The 16233-nt window shown below is 40.2% G+C and overlaps 1 protein-coding gene across 1 annotated transcript in view; it reads left to right on the plus strand.

Moving 5' to 3' along the window:
* Nucleotides 1-233: 233 nt before the first annotated feature.
* The window catches only part of LOC134869739 (collagen alpha-1(XXIV) chain), a 66338-nt gene continuing 50338 nt past the window's right edge, over nt 234-16233 (plus strand). Inside the window, exons 1-8 of the mRNA XM_063891621.1 lie at nt 234-242; nt 357-400; nt 1776-1846; nt 4989-6337; nt 8920-8973; nt 10998-11051; nt 13699-13752; nt 14876-14929. Coding sequence (XP_063747691.1) covers nt 234-242; nt 357-400; nt 1776-1846; nt 4989-6337; nt 8920-8973; nt 10998-11051; nt 13699-13752; nt 14876-14929 — 1689 coding nt within the window. The remainder of the gene's footprint in view (nt 243-356; nt 401-1775; nt 1847-4988; nt 6338-8919; nt 8974-10997; nt 11052-13698; nt 13753-14875; nt 14930-16233) is intronic.

The raw sequence follows: 16233 nt of genomic DNA on the forward strand, positions 1-16233 counted from the left end.
CTACCGGAAATGGACAAATATGATCCGTCCAGAAACAGTGAATTATCTTTTAAAGTTCCACTCTAATATATTGATTATTTCTAACACTAGCTAAACAGACTTTACAATATAATAATTCATACTCATACAGACTAAAAACGGGCGTGGCGGAGGGAACGCCGCAAAGGGGCGTTCTTCGGCCCTTTGATGATTTGTCGGGACACCCCGGAAAGAAAATGTAGCCTCAGTAAACCATGGACGCAGTAAAACCGAATGAGACCATTCTCTTTATACATACACGAATAAGACCAATAATGATTAAACTATATCGTAGTTAGCTTCAGTCCTACTTCAAGTCTTTTAGCGTCCCCTAACAGCTTGAAGTGTCTGGAACTATATATTTAAAAGGCTCGCAAAGAAGGTGAGGGTTTCTGTACGATTGTCACTATGCGTGACATTTTATATTTTGAACGTTATGGCTGACTTTTGGAGACTTTCTTTGTTTGTTGTCATATAATTCAGTGTTATTGTAATGTTTCAATGTCCCCAAACGTCAAAATACTGGGAGAAGAGTCACTGAACATTTGTGGTTAGAGGTTTACCCGCTTTACTCTTTTTCATTTCATTACAGTACACTTTGATGGTTGACATTTTGGCCAACACAGGTGTAACGAATGTCCGTAATTACTGCTGCTTTCCATTAGCTTTAGTTCCAGGGCTCTTGTGTTGTTTGACAGCTGGTTTAATAGCATTGTTCTACACACCTGAAATGATTAACGTTACTGATTGCACCTGTTAATTTCCTAACATGACATGTCAAAATGACCACTGAAAAAGAGAATTCCTAAAAGCCCATGTGTATATTTTTAGGTCATAACTTGAGTGGCTATTCCTATTCTTTGATTCATATGTGTGTCTCCTTTTGATGGAAACATTTCCAACCTACACTGTCTTAACTATTTGTCCATGTACCCCTGCCCTGCTGGTATGCTCTCAACTTCTAGAGCCCTGTGGTGATTGTAAGTGGTATGTCAATGCTGCTTTTTGTAGGTATGTGTGCTTCTGACATTTATAAATAATGACAAATATAACTCTTGTTTCTGTGTCAAGTGGTCTTCCATCTGGCAATCTCGCATTACTCAAGATATCTGTGACTTCTTTGCTAAACTACCAATTTTAGGGAGACTATTTCTCCTTTTGTCAACAGGATGAGGCACATTGTCTAATAGTTGATGAATGAAAGCCAAGTTATAGTCATTAGCGTATTTCTCAGATGTACCACAATTTTGCCCTTCACAATTCACTTCTGACAGACAAATCCTTAACAAATTACCATTCTGTCTGGAGAGCTGATGCATTTTGACTTGAGTATTGGCTCAAATGCTTTATATTACTTTGTTCAGTATCAATATGTAGTCAGTAGTATTCTAACATCTCTCCATTGACAGACTTTCTCATGTGGTGACAACAACCTGGCATGCATCTCTGAATTCCTGATAAATGATATTTCCTTTAACAATATGAACATGATTATAATAGGATTGGGAAAGGCTGTCCCGGTTGTTATGTGGTGTTGCCTTACAGCAAAAGAGAAAAGCAGTTTCCAGCTGTGGTCCTCTATGTACAGTCATCATTTTTCTCTCTTCTTATCACGCTTAGTTATACATGTAACTGTTGTGTGTAATATTTCTATTCGCCAGGGTCTTTTGGAGTAAAATATACTTATCTGCGTAGCAGAATTGTTATCAGAATTGTTCTTAATCGGCTCAACATAATATGTTTATGTGTCCCTGTAGGTGGAACTTTATCCTGCTCCTGTCAGTATGCTCAGCAGTACTCTCTGGAGAAGAAGACTACCTAGCTCAAGGTAAACTACAACACCCAAATGTACTTAACACTTCATTTCACAAGTACTCCCTCTGACCTCCCTCTGATATGATCATTCAGCCATGTCTACATCCAGTTTTTGTTACCTCATCCATAGTTGGCCTTTTGCTATCTCACAAAACAAATCTTTGAAGTGAGTTTAATGATTTATGTACAGTAAACACGTTTTCAAATCTTACGGAAAGATAACATTTGTATCAAATTCATACTTTGCATTGGGAGATAACCTGACTCATGTTCAGGAGCAGTTCTTGGTGAACCCCTCATATTGCAAAACAGATTCAAAGTACTTGTAGACAACAACTGAAAGGTAAATTGTTTACCCTTTTTGTTTTATTCTGAAGCAAGTCTAAAGGGCCAGTTGTTCAAGCAGCTCATCTTTCCTGTTTTTAACCTTTACCTTAACATGTTGGCTCTTGCTTTCCAGGCCAGAGCGTGAATTTACTGTAGAAGCACTGTTAATAGCCTCTCAATTCTTGTTGATTCTCCAGATGCCAAACTGTTTACCTCCACTGCTCTCATCTCTGGTCCTTCAGAGAAGGCTTGAAATATGTCACGTACAAACAATTTGAAGAACATGCTAAGGAGAGCACTCTGGCAAAGTACACCAATTAGTCAGACAAAGAGGGAGAGGAAATCTCAAGTTTTAGCTTAGCATGTATTGGCATTTAGTCAAATGCTGAGGATAACGTTATATCAATCAGTTTGATATACAAGCAAACAAGGCAACCTTAATGAGGGGAACTGAAGGTAAGAAAGGCAGAGATTCATGACAGGTAAAATATAATTATGTCACCAGTTCAGATTCAGTACAGTGTAGACAGTTTCATTATAGCTGTTGGACTATAACTCCGGATGTGAATTCCTTGAAGGAATGTGTCTATACTCAGAAAGAAAGAATGGTGTCTAAAGAATGTGAAGAAAACGCTGTTATGTTTTGATATAGCAGGTTGCACATTAAGTATTTGTTGAGAGGTTGTATTGTTTTGGCATATCACTGCGTCACTGCCAGGAATATTACACAATGAACGCACACTTCACTTAAGGTTGATTTCGCAATTAATCTTCACATATAAGACCGCATTTGTATATACAGTATGTGGAGTCTGTCTGTCTACTGCCTCTCTATCAGAGGTAACAAATTGCCTCATGGGTCCCTCCCTTGTTTCATCTTGCATTGTCTTCCCCCCACAAATCTATAGTTGAAAAGCTCACTCCAAGCAGGATCAATCCATCAGAACGAAGAGAGGAGGAATGCACACAGAGTGCTAGCAGCTTGTCTTCACATATGAGACAGGTTAATTGGAATCTGGGCTGACTTTACCTGGGGCTAAGAATGTCAAGGACATCTCAGTGCACGCTTGGATCAGCGGCAGATAGATAGTCTCACTACCTGAGCTGCAGGACTGTAAACGCCGCAAATAACGTCAAAGACGTTGAACCGCGTGTCTTATTTCTGTTTATAAGACATTTCCCCTTGTTTCTCCGTTTCCTACAAAGCAGTGAAACAGAAAAAAGAAAGCTTCTGTTTCTGTTCTCAGGGTTATATCCACCCATCTATGCGAGAAAAGACAGACAGACAGACAGACAGACAGACACCGCAATTGTAATATTTAGCTTGAATTAACACATTTTATTTGGATGTTGACAAAGTTACGCTATTAAATCTTGCTCACCCTTGTCTGGCCAGTTCTTAAAATAGGGTAAATATCTGCATCAACCATGATCCAATTGTTTGAAATGTAAACTTCAAACTTCAGGTTTGATTTATGTCACTGTTGCATACTTTAATTCCTGCTGCTTTCCTACAGCTGTTCCTTATACAAAGTGAGCATATGGTAGCTTGTTCAAACATTGCTCCTGTCAACATTTCAGAATCTCAGAAGTTATAGGCAATTTGATTTGATCCCCTGACCAAGGTAAAGGTCAGAAGTTTGTAAACGTGCAACTTCTCTGAAATAGGCAAGTTACTGCTTTGATACTTTTTTTTCATTTAGTGTTTGAAGTCTTCACAGTTGTTATAAGTGTGATCCTATAATGCTTCGCCAAAAAGACCTGCTTAAAGACAATGAGGCAGTTGAAATGTTGCTCTGGAAATGCATTTCATTGATTGAGTGAGTGCATTCTGTTTCCCCTCAGCATGGACAAATCCACGATCCCCTCTTTGAAAGTTATATACAATTTATGTTAATTCAAAGCAAGGTAGTGTCAGCATGCAGATCAAAACATGCACTCTCATGGTATTTATTCTCAATATTTCCCTCTTTTTTTGCATGTACACACACAGGTCAGGTCAGCTTCTAAAATGAACCACCTGTTATTGATCTGATGTGATTTACATTTGGGATATTTATCAGCTATACTTCCCATTTGTCCAATTATTAATGCATTTCCCTAAAACTATAACCGCGCATTACTTACATATGTGATACATGTAACATATCCTCCAACCTAGTTATATGTATATTGCTTTTAGTGAAGCCAGAACTGCACAGACTATTTTGTCTCCAATTCATTTGAAGTGCTTGTGCCTGGCTGACCGGGCCACGCTAGCAGCCAACCTACCATAAATGACCTTTGGGCATTGGGAAATAAAGACAGCACCATTTGGAGGAACTCTGCTCTTCTCTGGTGGCAGATAGATTAAAAAAGGCTGTGTGGACTGGTTTCCTGTATCCTTGTCAGGCCCCATCCTTCTGTAGTCCCCCTCAGTCATCTGGATCACAGCTGCCTTCTGGTACTTACTATACTCCAAGAGTAAAACAGGAGGTAACCAGCATCATGGGAGACTGACTAGTCACTTACTTTCTTAGTCATTTGATTAAATGCTATTTAATCTCCAACTTTTGTTTGCCTTTGTTGCATTACGTTTTTCCTCGAGCTTACAGAAGTGCACAATATCTATTGATATTTATAGTAATTTCGGACCACTTTATTGTTGTACCTGTATTTATAAATGCCACTTTTTAATACTGAAAACATTTATACTTGTTCTGGTAAAGTTATTGTGAAAAAAGTGTAGTACCTTTTTAAAAGAAGTCCAGTGCTGTTTTATTTGTTTGTTTTATGTGAAAATTCTTTGTCTTCTTTGTTAACTGACCACTGCCTCTTCTGTCCTTTAGGAGTGGATATCCTCTACCAACTGGGGCTAACAGCTCAAAGCAGCAGAGACGAGAGGAGCAGCCCACCATCAACTACTTACACCACTGTTCCCTCGTCTTTGAATTTTCCTGTTTCTGGATATGGGGTATTACTCGACTCAAACTCCCTCTATGAGGCGGCAGCAGGCAGTCTGTTCTCGCCTGAGATTGGCGAGGAGTTCTCTGTCGTTGTTAGCCTAAGCTCATGGCGCGCAAACAATGCTTTTCTTTTTAGTGTCAGAGATGGCAGGGACAGGCTGCGATTTGGCATTCAGCTGCTGCCACGCAGAGTGGTGGTTTACACCGCTGAGAAAGCTTCCATCTACTTCAGCTACAACTGGCAGGATGGGCACCAGCACCATTTTGCTGTTAGTGTTCGTGCACGCTCAGTATCCTTCTTTGCAGATTGCGGGGCGGTGCAGCAGCGAGAGCAGACCCTGGGGAGATCTCAGACACTGGGAGACTATGGGGGTCTCTTCACACTTGGGAGGATGAACTCCAAAGCGGCACCATTTAATGGTCGAGTCTGCCAACTAGATATCTATCCTTCAGCCCAAGCTGCCGCGCACTACTGCCAATACCTTAAAACACAGTGCCGGCTGGCCGACACTTACCGATTGCCTTTGCCCCATCCCGGTTCAGATATTGAGGCAAATGACCGTCCTTCTGACCCCTTGAGTACATCCATTGTTGGAGTAGCAGCTACTGATCATACCCCCTTAAAAACCACAGCAACTTTAAATGTGTCACCGGGTAGAACGGTCACACACCATCCTCAAATGGGGGATCGGAGCCACATTTCCAAATTGGATTCCCTTGCCCACTCCACCATACCCTTACCCCAGGCTGACGGTACCACCATTGGTACCTTAAGTGGACGAACAGTTCTGGATCTATCTGGTACTATCACCACTACCAACAATGTTTTGGCAAAAGGGAGTAGCCCTCAGGGGGACATGGTCCCCTCTGAAAACAGCACAGAGGAAGAGAGCAGCTCTGGGAGCCTGCAGACTCCAGAAGCCAAAACTGGTCTGATTTCCCCAGTCATGCAAAGTCGAGTGAAGGAAGGACTCAGGAACAACTCCATCACCAGCTCCAAGGACTCGCGCTCTGGGCCCCATCAGACTCATCACCTCCTGGAGACTCACTTTAGAGCCAATGGTACCACGCTGTACCGGGAGAATCAGGTGGACACATCAGAACAGCATGACCTGGATGGCAACTACGATGATGTAGACGTGGGAGAATATGATGATGGATATGAGGATCAGGATTATTTCTATGACTACGAAGATGGTTTCCGTGGCCCCAAAGGAGAGCCAGGTCCTGCGGTAAGTGACTGAATTTCTGAATGAAAAGACTAGAGGCACAAATCTGTGCATTGCAACGCATATTCAAAAGGAAAATATTCATACAAGGCACTTAAAGGTAATTTATGACCATCACATTTAAAATGCTATGTAACATTTGGCTTTGTTACATACACCCAGGATATATAAAAATATATTTGGCAGGGCGGTGTAGTGATTTAGAGATGATGGCATGTTCAAGCACTGTTCTTTTTTCATGTATCTACAAGTTGTTAAAATAACACATCATTCCCTCGCTGAAATACTACCAGCAACCTTGAATCTTATTATGTTAGAGAGAATCATCTGACGGTTGGAGATATACCCTCTCAAAGAAATCAAACCACAATGATGTAATCTACCTGTCAGGATAGCTTTGCCACTGAACACACTTTTATAGTTTAGATTTGCTTGTGTTTCCATGAATGAAATGTGTCAGGTATGTTTAACTTAGGAGTGTGTAATGAGTAAGATGTCTGGACTCATCTACCAGTTTCCATAGATCACTGTCAGAGTGCTTACAGGTATTTAGGTGTAAAACAGCTTTGCCAGCACTGAGTCGTTGCCCTAATTTTCTCTTGTCACACTGTACTGCAGTATTGTGAGCATTATATGGTCTAAGCCTGGAGTACGTTGACTACTTTGATACATGCACGCTTTAAAACACGGGTCAGCTAAGGGTCAGTGGCCAGTCTGTATCATTACATCTATGTTTAAACTTGGAAAGACACCCGGTTTACTTCCTCAGGGGAAACATTTGATAGTTGTGCAGCCACATTACTAGAAACACGCATGGCATCTGCAGGGTGAAAACTTGAGCTTGGTTAAACCCTGCAATCCTGCCAGGGTTTTTCACCTGAACCCTCTGTCTCGAAATCCCAGGTGTTTTGAGAGGGACCCATTTTGACTTTTGAAGTCATTATAATTAATGGGACCTGATTGGAAAAAGTTTGTTTATTGGGAATTAAATAATGCTTCAGAATAAATATAAATGCTTTAAAAAGAGATTGACATTTGACTTTGGTTAGTCGTCACCGTGCCCTAATGCGTTATGGTTACGTTTCACTTACCTGCTCTGTACAGCAGACAACATGCTTATTGACTGCATGTTGGGCAGTATTGAAGCTTCATGATAGTGTCACGCAATTCTATAAGTTCGGATGACCCATTCTACCCTTTTACATTAAAGAAATGTTACTTCTTGAATTGCTGCAAGAGCTGACAATGAAATATTTGACATATTTCTGGTCAGCACAGATGATATTATCATTTTGAATGATGAGTGCCTCTGTTTGTTGTGGTGAAGGCGGTGGTGTGCTCACAGTTTCCATGTGTCTGTGTGTGGGAGTCTAGAGGAACAAACAGCTGTTTCTTTATTCATGTCTCCCCTGGTGCCCATCTACTGCTCTATCCAGGGATGAGGAAGCTCAATAGCAAAAAAATCATCAACATCGAAATATTAATTTCACAATAGAACAATGATTGTTTTCAAGTGTGAATATGTTTTTCAAGTTATTTTTCTTGAAGGAATTTCCTACTGACTCCTTAATGTTGTCCATTTCATTAACATTGCTGTTTAAACCTCTGCTTTCAGGAAAATGATATTACTTCTAACACATTTCTTTTCTTTTAGAACAAAAGGATTTGTCCTGCTATTTCTGATAAATCTTTATATTTTTATTTTAAATCTCCTTTATCAATTGTAAGATATTTAAAAACTCAGCAATTATAATAACAAGCAGCATTAGTGAGGACTTAAATATTCAGATGAAAAACCCCTTTACTCAACAAAGTACGAATTATATGTAACACTGAAGGTGGATCCAGTGGTCTTCAAATGTTGGAACCTACTACTAAAAGTGAGACATTCAGTCTCACCCCATATACAGTGGACCCTCTGCCTGGTTTGGTTTGAAAGACATTTGTTAAGTAGTGTTAGATGTGTCCTTGATTAATTTACAAAGTCGAATCCCATTGGTAAAGCCTTGCTTATTTACTGATCCTCCGATCTGTTTTACAGTTTCTTTGCTTACTGATGGACTCTCTTGTGTTATGGTGCTGACATTGAGCCACTCTCTACTGACTGTACTTTTTCATAAATTCTCAGTTATTTTCATTTTTCATTTTCATTAAAATTATAAAAAACCTTCTACCAAAACACTGTAAGAAACATCTGATTCCATTCATCATGACTCTCTATACCAGGACATGACATGATTTTCTTACACATGTTTCATACTAGGTTTTTCCATGACGCTGGATTAAGTTAATCCCACGGGTTGACCAAAGGGTAGTGTTGTCAGTCTCATCTCGAGAATGTAACTTGACCCTTCTGCTCAGAATTCCTAATAGAGCTTTTAGTTGAAAACAGTTGGCTCCTGTCTTTGAACTTCATAGCTCTTACATAAATATAACACATACTCTTCGTTGCAGAGGCCTGGACAGTGAATTGCATGTTATTGCTTGTCATTAACATACTCTATCTCTCTTTTCCCCCTCACTCCCCCTCTCTCCCACCCACTCCCTAAAACATACCCTTCTTTCTCTCCCTGTCTCTAATTTAGGGTCCTCCTGGTCCCCCTGGTTTACCTGGTTCTCCAGGAAAAAGAGGTCCTCGGGTGAGTAAACTGTGCTGAAGTGACGGTACAGTTGCAAATGGCAAAAAATGGTGTTATCTATGGATGAAGAATAGTATTATGATCATCTCACTGTATGTGACAGTGGAACATTTTTCACTAGCAGATGTGTGTCTTTTATCTTTCTTCATAAAGTAGAAAACTGCTGTAAAACTTTGAAATAGGGAGGTTATACATGTGCCAAGAAAGACTAATCCCAGCTAATATAAACACAAAAACTTTATTGCTGGTCATACAAGGAAAATACAAATGAGGAGAAATCTAGGACAGAGAAGAGCTGTTTTGTTTAGCCACTCTTCAGGAGGCATCATAGGACATAGTGCTGTGGTTTGATCAGGCTTCTTGGCTACACTAACACATGCACAACATATCTTTTTCATTTCCATCTTTTGTTAAGGCAGTTATCAGGCAATGACCTTTTTTTGAACCATATTATATTCACCGTCACAACCCTGCTGTCAGGAAAGAGGGGACTTTCTTGTGGTTAGCATGATTAAATTCAAGAACAAGCCCAGCTTTGTGAAGGATCATGACATTAAGACCATATTATTTTGAGGATGCAGGCAACATTGTTTACTTGTGAGCACCTTTGGAGCACCAAAGATGAGTGACCAAACTGATCCATGAAACGAGCTGCAACCAGCAGAGGCTTTGGCGGCACAGGCTGCATTTCCCATCTGAACTTGAGACTACACTCTAAGCAACTGTAGATTTTGTCATGATGCAATGCTGTGTTCATGCCGCAGGCCCTGAAGGCATCTTTAAACAGAACAAGACTTATCTACATAATGGATGTGGTATGTGTTACAGAAAAGGTGTATGAAAAGTTCTCTCATGGTTGTTGTAGCAGTCTCCCTGCATAGCAATATCTTCTGGCTAATTTAACTCGGATATTGTAATTATAGACACCGTGTCAGTGTTTCTTGGAGACAATAAACACGTTTGATTACCTTTTAGACTGTTGTTAGTACATGTTTATGCTCATAGGTTGTTTCTCTCTGTGGAATGTACACTGTATACACTGTGGTGTCTGTTTTAAGCAATAGTTAACTGTTTACATGAATTTTAAGTTATAAGCAGTTGTAGCATATATTGGCTTCTTTTTACATTTTTATTAAGAGCAAAACATCCCTGTATTAACACCGCTTAAGAGGTTGGGTTGAATGGTACAGTAAAAGATGAGATTTTATCATTTACTATTTTATCTTTTGCAAATTGGACAGAATGTGGCCTTATGTTCTGCTGTATTCTTTTTAAAAGAGAATGACAGGCAGACTGAACGGCAGATGAACAGGAAGACAGGCTGGTAGACAAAGAGGTGGCAGACAGTAAAACATGTTTCTAGTAAAAAGACTTGGAAAGCACATAGCTGATACGGAACATACTCTTAGCCCATAGGCTAAGTCATAAAGTGGAGACAGAGGGAGGCCTTGCAATCATTATGGGGTGGGAAGCTGGGGGCAGTATGGATACTGTGGTTGTGTCTGCTGTCTCAGCAAAGAGCAGCAGTCTTATTTTGCTGCCTGTAATTGTTAACGTTATCAGACTATAAACCAGGGCACCCCATTTGCTGGTGCCATTTATCATGGAAACAGACTAAATAACATCAGAGGTGCTTTAACTCTAAACAATTTCTGAAGGGGAAGACAGTTTAATAATGTAGTTCTGGATTAATTCCCCTGATAATTGTTTTAAGCAGGAAAGTGTTGCAATACATATTCGTATTGCTATTTTTTATTTGTTTCAGATTACCCAAATTAAAAATAACCGTGAGACAATGACAAATATAGATATATGTAGTGCAAATAAAGCATTGCATAACTGTTAGGTTCAAGGAAATTGCTATTTCACTAATGGTATGTTCTGATAGTTGGATGGCATCTATCAGGGAATGAGTTTGAAACCTCTTGCCATGCAAAACACAATGCACCTGTTTTAGATACTGAGGTGTAGTTGATTCGTTATTAAATCTGTGCTCTTTCTATCTCTGTCTGCATCTTTTCCAGGGTCCCGTTGGTCCAAATGGAAACACAGGACAGCCCGGACCACTTGGGCCCAAGGTGAGAGGCCTTGTATAATAATACACGTAAACAGATAAAAAAACATTTATAGAAAAGGGCGATACATTGAGATTTGGCAGAGAAGCTTCTGCTGTTTGAGGGAACTCTCAAAGAAGCTGTGGCAATGGAGGGATCTACAACAGAGATGGATATCAATGTATCATTGTTGATTTCACGCAGTCAATCCAGGGTTGCTGTGGTCCACCTGAACTACTATTATGATGATGAACATATCAGGGACCATGCTGTCAGAAGATGATGTCACAATTATAAATACCATGGATGATGAGGCCTCGGAACATTTGGAGATCTTCTCAATTTGGAAAATTGAAGGATACCCAACCTGTCTGATGATGAATAACACAAATACACATATGACATCATTTATTTTCTTATATTTTGATTGCTTGGTTGAACTCCAGACTTTGACTTGAAAGAGAATTATGTTTTTATAAATGTTTTTATGTGATTATAATTCAGGTTGGTTAAAAGGAACTAAAATCTAATGTTATGCCAGATTCATAAGAAAATAGAGATGCCAAGTCCATGGTGATTTCTCTAATACCTTGGAATTCTAGTTGAACCGCTGATAACCGCTCGTATTTTAAAATTCAAGAAAATCAGAACGATGCCAGTCAAGTAGAACCCTGGGGGCATTCTGCACCCATAGTTAAAGTCTCAAAGTATACTTTCTAATGCTATAATCTTCTGTCTAAGGGGTGGTGATGAATGGGAATTTGTTCATAATGGTAGTCGCTTGGATTTCTGGGTCTTTATAGTTAAATAAAGATGGGGATGACAAGCCTGATCTTTTTCTACTGCCTAAGGAAGTGTACTGTCACTGTACATACTAACCTGCCAATCACAAGGCAGAAATCAGAGGACATTTTATCTAGCTTGATGCCAAAATCTACGTTTTTCAACTGATAGTCATTTCCTCTCCCAGGCTTCCATCAGGTTCTCTTTATAGTCATATTGTTGACTGTTATTGAGCCTGACTCTTTGAACATTTGTCTTTCCTCTCAGCTGAGGTTGTTTTGTAGACTTCTTTAGGAGCCCTTTGCAGCCTATGTTGCTTTCCTTATGAAACATTAATGTAGTGATGCACTTTATTATCCTTCAATCTTTTGCACTCTGTAAGTCTACTCTACTGTAGTCAAAGTTTTTTGTTATCAAATGGCATCAATTATATTCGAGAATGACTTACTGTTACCTAAAGAGCCAACTCTGCTGCTTAGAGCGTGCACAATCCGGATTTAACCAGACAGCCAGATGGAGGCGATAGCGATATTAATGAGCCAGTGCGGGGTCACAGTAAAACAGGAAAGGCTTGAGGAAACAGCGGTGGTGTTTTGCCGAAATGACATACCCCATATCGTGGATCATTTTTACCACATGGCATAATCTACCTAGACCCGACTCATTGGCCATGACACTGATATGAAAGAAAGAGAGAAAGAAAGAGAGAAAGAAAGAAAGAAAGAAAGAAAGAAAGAAAGAAAGAAAGAAAGAAAGAAAGAAAGAAAGAAAGAAAGAAAGAAAGAAAGAAAGAAAGAAAGAAAGAAAGAAAGAAAGAAAGAAAGAAACCTCTGTAAGCTTTCTCCACCATGGTGCCATATGTAAGGGGATGCATTGCTACAGTAAAGCAAGGATGTGGTCTACTCCATGCAGATGATTGTGGTGACTGTGGTCCTGAATGTCTACCACAGAGTGAGTGCTTACACCATGCAGTCAGCAGGGGAACACTGATGGTTCTCCCCTCACCCTCTAGTCTGGATAGCTGCTCACTTGGTACTGTAGTTAGTACACTGGATAGCTGAAGATGAGACACATATTTGAAACTACTTTTCATGAATTGTATTCTCTTTGTCTTCTCACCCCACACACATAATAAGAATAATGCTCTATGTTCCTCCTTGATTAGTCAAACCACACAGTTAGATGGATAGATTTGTTCTGAGTTACCTTTGACCTTGCGGGGACACTGAGCACATTTGGCTGAGGGAGTTTGATTGGTTTTTATGAAATATGAGGCCACCTGCTTGCTCGCTGTTCCTCAAGTGTATACACCCACACATGTGTGTACAAATACAAAAGCAAAACCACCGTATCTAATACCGTTGTGACCTGCCAGTGAGTCATTCTGACTCCCCCAACCCCTGCACGGAATAGAGATTGAGAGACTCTTTGTCTTAGTTTGGGAAAATATCTTCTCTGGAAATGTTTGGTTACTAAGACTGATGCAGAGGAGAATCGTCCCTGATGCTGAGCTCTGTGGACATATGTGTCAGGCACACCGGGAAATGTTATGACGTTGTGCCTGCAGGACTTACACGAGCCTTTCAATCTGCTTTATGCACTGCTGACTGCTTTATTTTATTTAATTGTAAGGGTCCTGGGTTTAATGCTGTTATGGGAGTATCACTCTCCTAACCCCAAGCTTTTCTATACCTCACTGACTGTCAGTCAGTAAATCGTGTGACTTATCATCAGGTTGATAGACATGTTTGTGCACTGCAACCGCTCAGAGCTAAACCACTGATTGATTTTCAGAAAGCAACTTTATGGCCAAAAACAGTAAAAAATGTAAGACAAGACAAACATGCAAATTCATTCTTCTTACTCTGTGACCCTGTTTCTATTGTAGGGGACAAAGGGAGATCCCGGGCTGTCTCCAGGCCAGGCTCCAGAAGGAGAGAAGGTAACAATTCTGCCAAATCTGTCAAATGCTCCCTGGTCGTCTGTGCTCTTTCTGCATTTCTCTTAGCCTCTTCTCAGTGTTTACAACATTGAGTGTAATCTTGAAACATTTTACCTCAGTCCTCACTTACACGTCCATTACTATCTGCTCACTAACTGCTGTTTCCTCTGCTCTTGATATCAAAATCTAACCAGCAAGATGAATCTGTCACTGTGTTTATGTTTTCTCGTACATTTTGAGAACCGTTGGATCGACATCATACTGTCAAATCTATCTATTGATTTTACGTCATTTTGTCTGCTGTCACACAGCTGGTCTCTCTTTCTCTTTACTTGTTCTCCATCTTGTTCTTTTTTTTATTAAAAAACATCCCCACAGTAATGATTTTCCTGAGCAGATACAGGTCTTGAACTAGATAATCTTCCAACGTGTTTTTCTCCTTTCAGGTTTAATGGTCTGTGCACTCATAGAAATCTCAAAAGAAAAACTGTCATCTCCTCTCAGAGCCTTTCCGGGGATATTCGAAATGATGTCAGATTCACTTGAAAACAAATACATCATATCCTCCTGGTGTCTTCCACAGAAATGATTGCAAACCTCTCATAACTCCTTTTAACAACTCTTTTAACCTTTTTTGTTTTTAGCAATCTTTTAGCCATTCTATCTTTCTACCTCTCAGCTCCATCTACCCCCTCACCTCACGTCTGATCCAATTTTTCTGAATAGCCAAAATGCTCACCATATGGTTTAAATTATAAGCATCTTGAATAAATCATATTTAATATAGACAAAGGCTTGACACTGCCTGAAGTACAAAAGCACTTTTAAATTGTCACCCTCACTCATCTGTGGAAAATCCCCAGCATCCACATTGCCCTGTTGGTCATTAGTCACTGATATACCCTGAAAACTGAGATTCATTCAGTGTCAAATCATCAATTCTGATTAAGTTCTGTTTGCCCGGGTTATGTGCCAGAGACCTTAAGCAATGAGAAAAATGTCCTTCATAAAACTCTGTTCTACAGTGTAACACTATTCAGTGTTAAAATGCCTTGGTAAATCTTTTTCATTCATCTTCATCTCTGTACTGATGGTGCGTATACATTTTGAATTGTTCCAACAGGGTGACAGAGGTCCGCCAGGTTTGCTCGGGCAGAAAGGATTTCCGGGCCCACTGGTAAGATTGAAGTTATTAAACCATTTGTATTCAAACCCGCATCTAATGCTGAAGATAAAAAAAACTGTGTTACTGCCAGAAAAGAAACGTGTGTCACAAACCTCAGAGTACATTTTACTTTATAAACGGCGCTTTACTTCTGTCTTTAAATCAGTGGAAACATGAAGCAAAAGGATTTGTTGAAGTTATATTTCAGTTTTTAAAAGTAAAGTTTTAGGTTTAAGAATGCGCACACACACACACACACACACACACACACACACACACACACACACACACACACACACACACACACACACACACACACACACACACACACACACACACACACACACACACTGTTCTCCCCCAACATGTTAGCTGAGGCCTCTCTTGGTCAGTATTAGGTTACCGTGTCAGAGACAGAGTTCAGCCCACCGTGCTCTCTGCCTGTCTTTAGTCTTATCTCAATAAAAGAAAAATACACATCTTTGACATTTAGTTTGTATTCTTGTTGTTTTTACTTCTATCTACCTCATACATTGTTGTCTTCTCCTCTGCCTGTGCATACCTCTGTCTCTGCATGAAGCTCTGGCTGCTATCTTTGTAGCTGCGCTTCTCCCTCTGAGCTTCAGACTGGGCTGTTAGGATTTGGTGCTACCTCACTTAAACTTGATAGGCGTTCAGGTCAAGGCCAAAGGTCTTCCAAAAGAGGAAAGGCACCCTGTCCAGAGTCAGGGGATCAATGAAACACACAACATCCCATGACTCCTCAGGTCAGCAATTGTCATGCCTAGAGGTAAAGATTAATTGACAATGCAATCAAAAATATGAAGGACACTGACATCCTCTCTATGTCCACTATATATTCACACATATATTCACAGGGTCTCATGCTTTCTATCTGTTGACTAAGAGTTGTTGTTTTGCTCTAGTGCTTTTATGTGTTGCTCAAAAAGCTACATAGCTGTTTCTGTGGCCAGCAGATCTGTTGCTACTGTGAGCTTTTGGCCTTCATAGAACAGAACAGATTGAATCTGCTATCAGTCGCCCTGCCTCCCACTTACCTATATCTGCACAGTTGTCCAAGAAGCCTCTTATTGAAGTCTGGTCTCCACATAGCTGGCCTTCACCTTGCCTCCTAGGAGGCAATATCAGTGTTTGCAGTAGCTGAACCTAATACACCTAGCACATGAACTCTGCCCTGTCAACTATTTCCAGAGGAAATGACTGGCTCCGGTCTTATGCTCTCTACCCCCAAGTGAACGTTTTATTGAGTGTGAAGGTTCATGTGTCACAACCTTGGATACACACAGTGGAGCCAA

Source organism: Eleginops maclovinus, chromosome 9 (assembly GCF_036324505.1).
Source record: "Eleginops maclovinus isolate JMC-PN-2008 ecotype Puerto Natales chromosome 9, JC_Emac_rtc_rv5, whole genome shotgun sequence".
In the NCBI taxonomy this organism is placed as follows: Eukaryota; Metazoa; Chordata; class Actinopteri; order Perciformes; family Eleginopidae; genus Eleginops; species Eleginops maclovinus.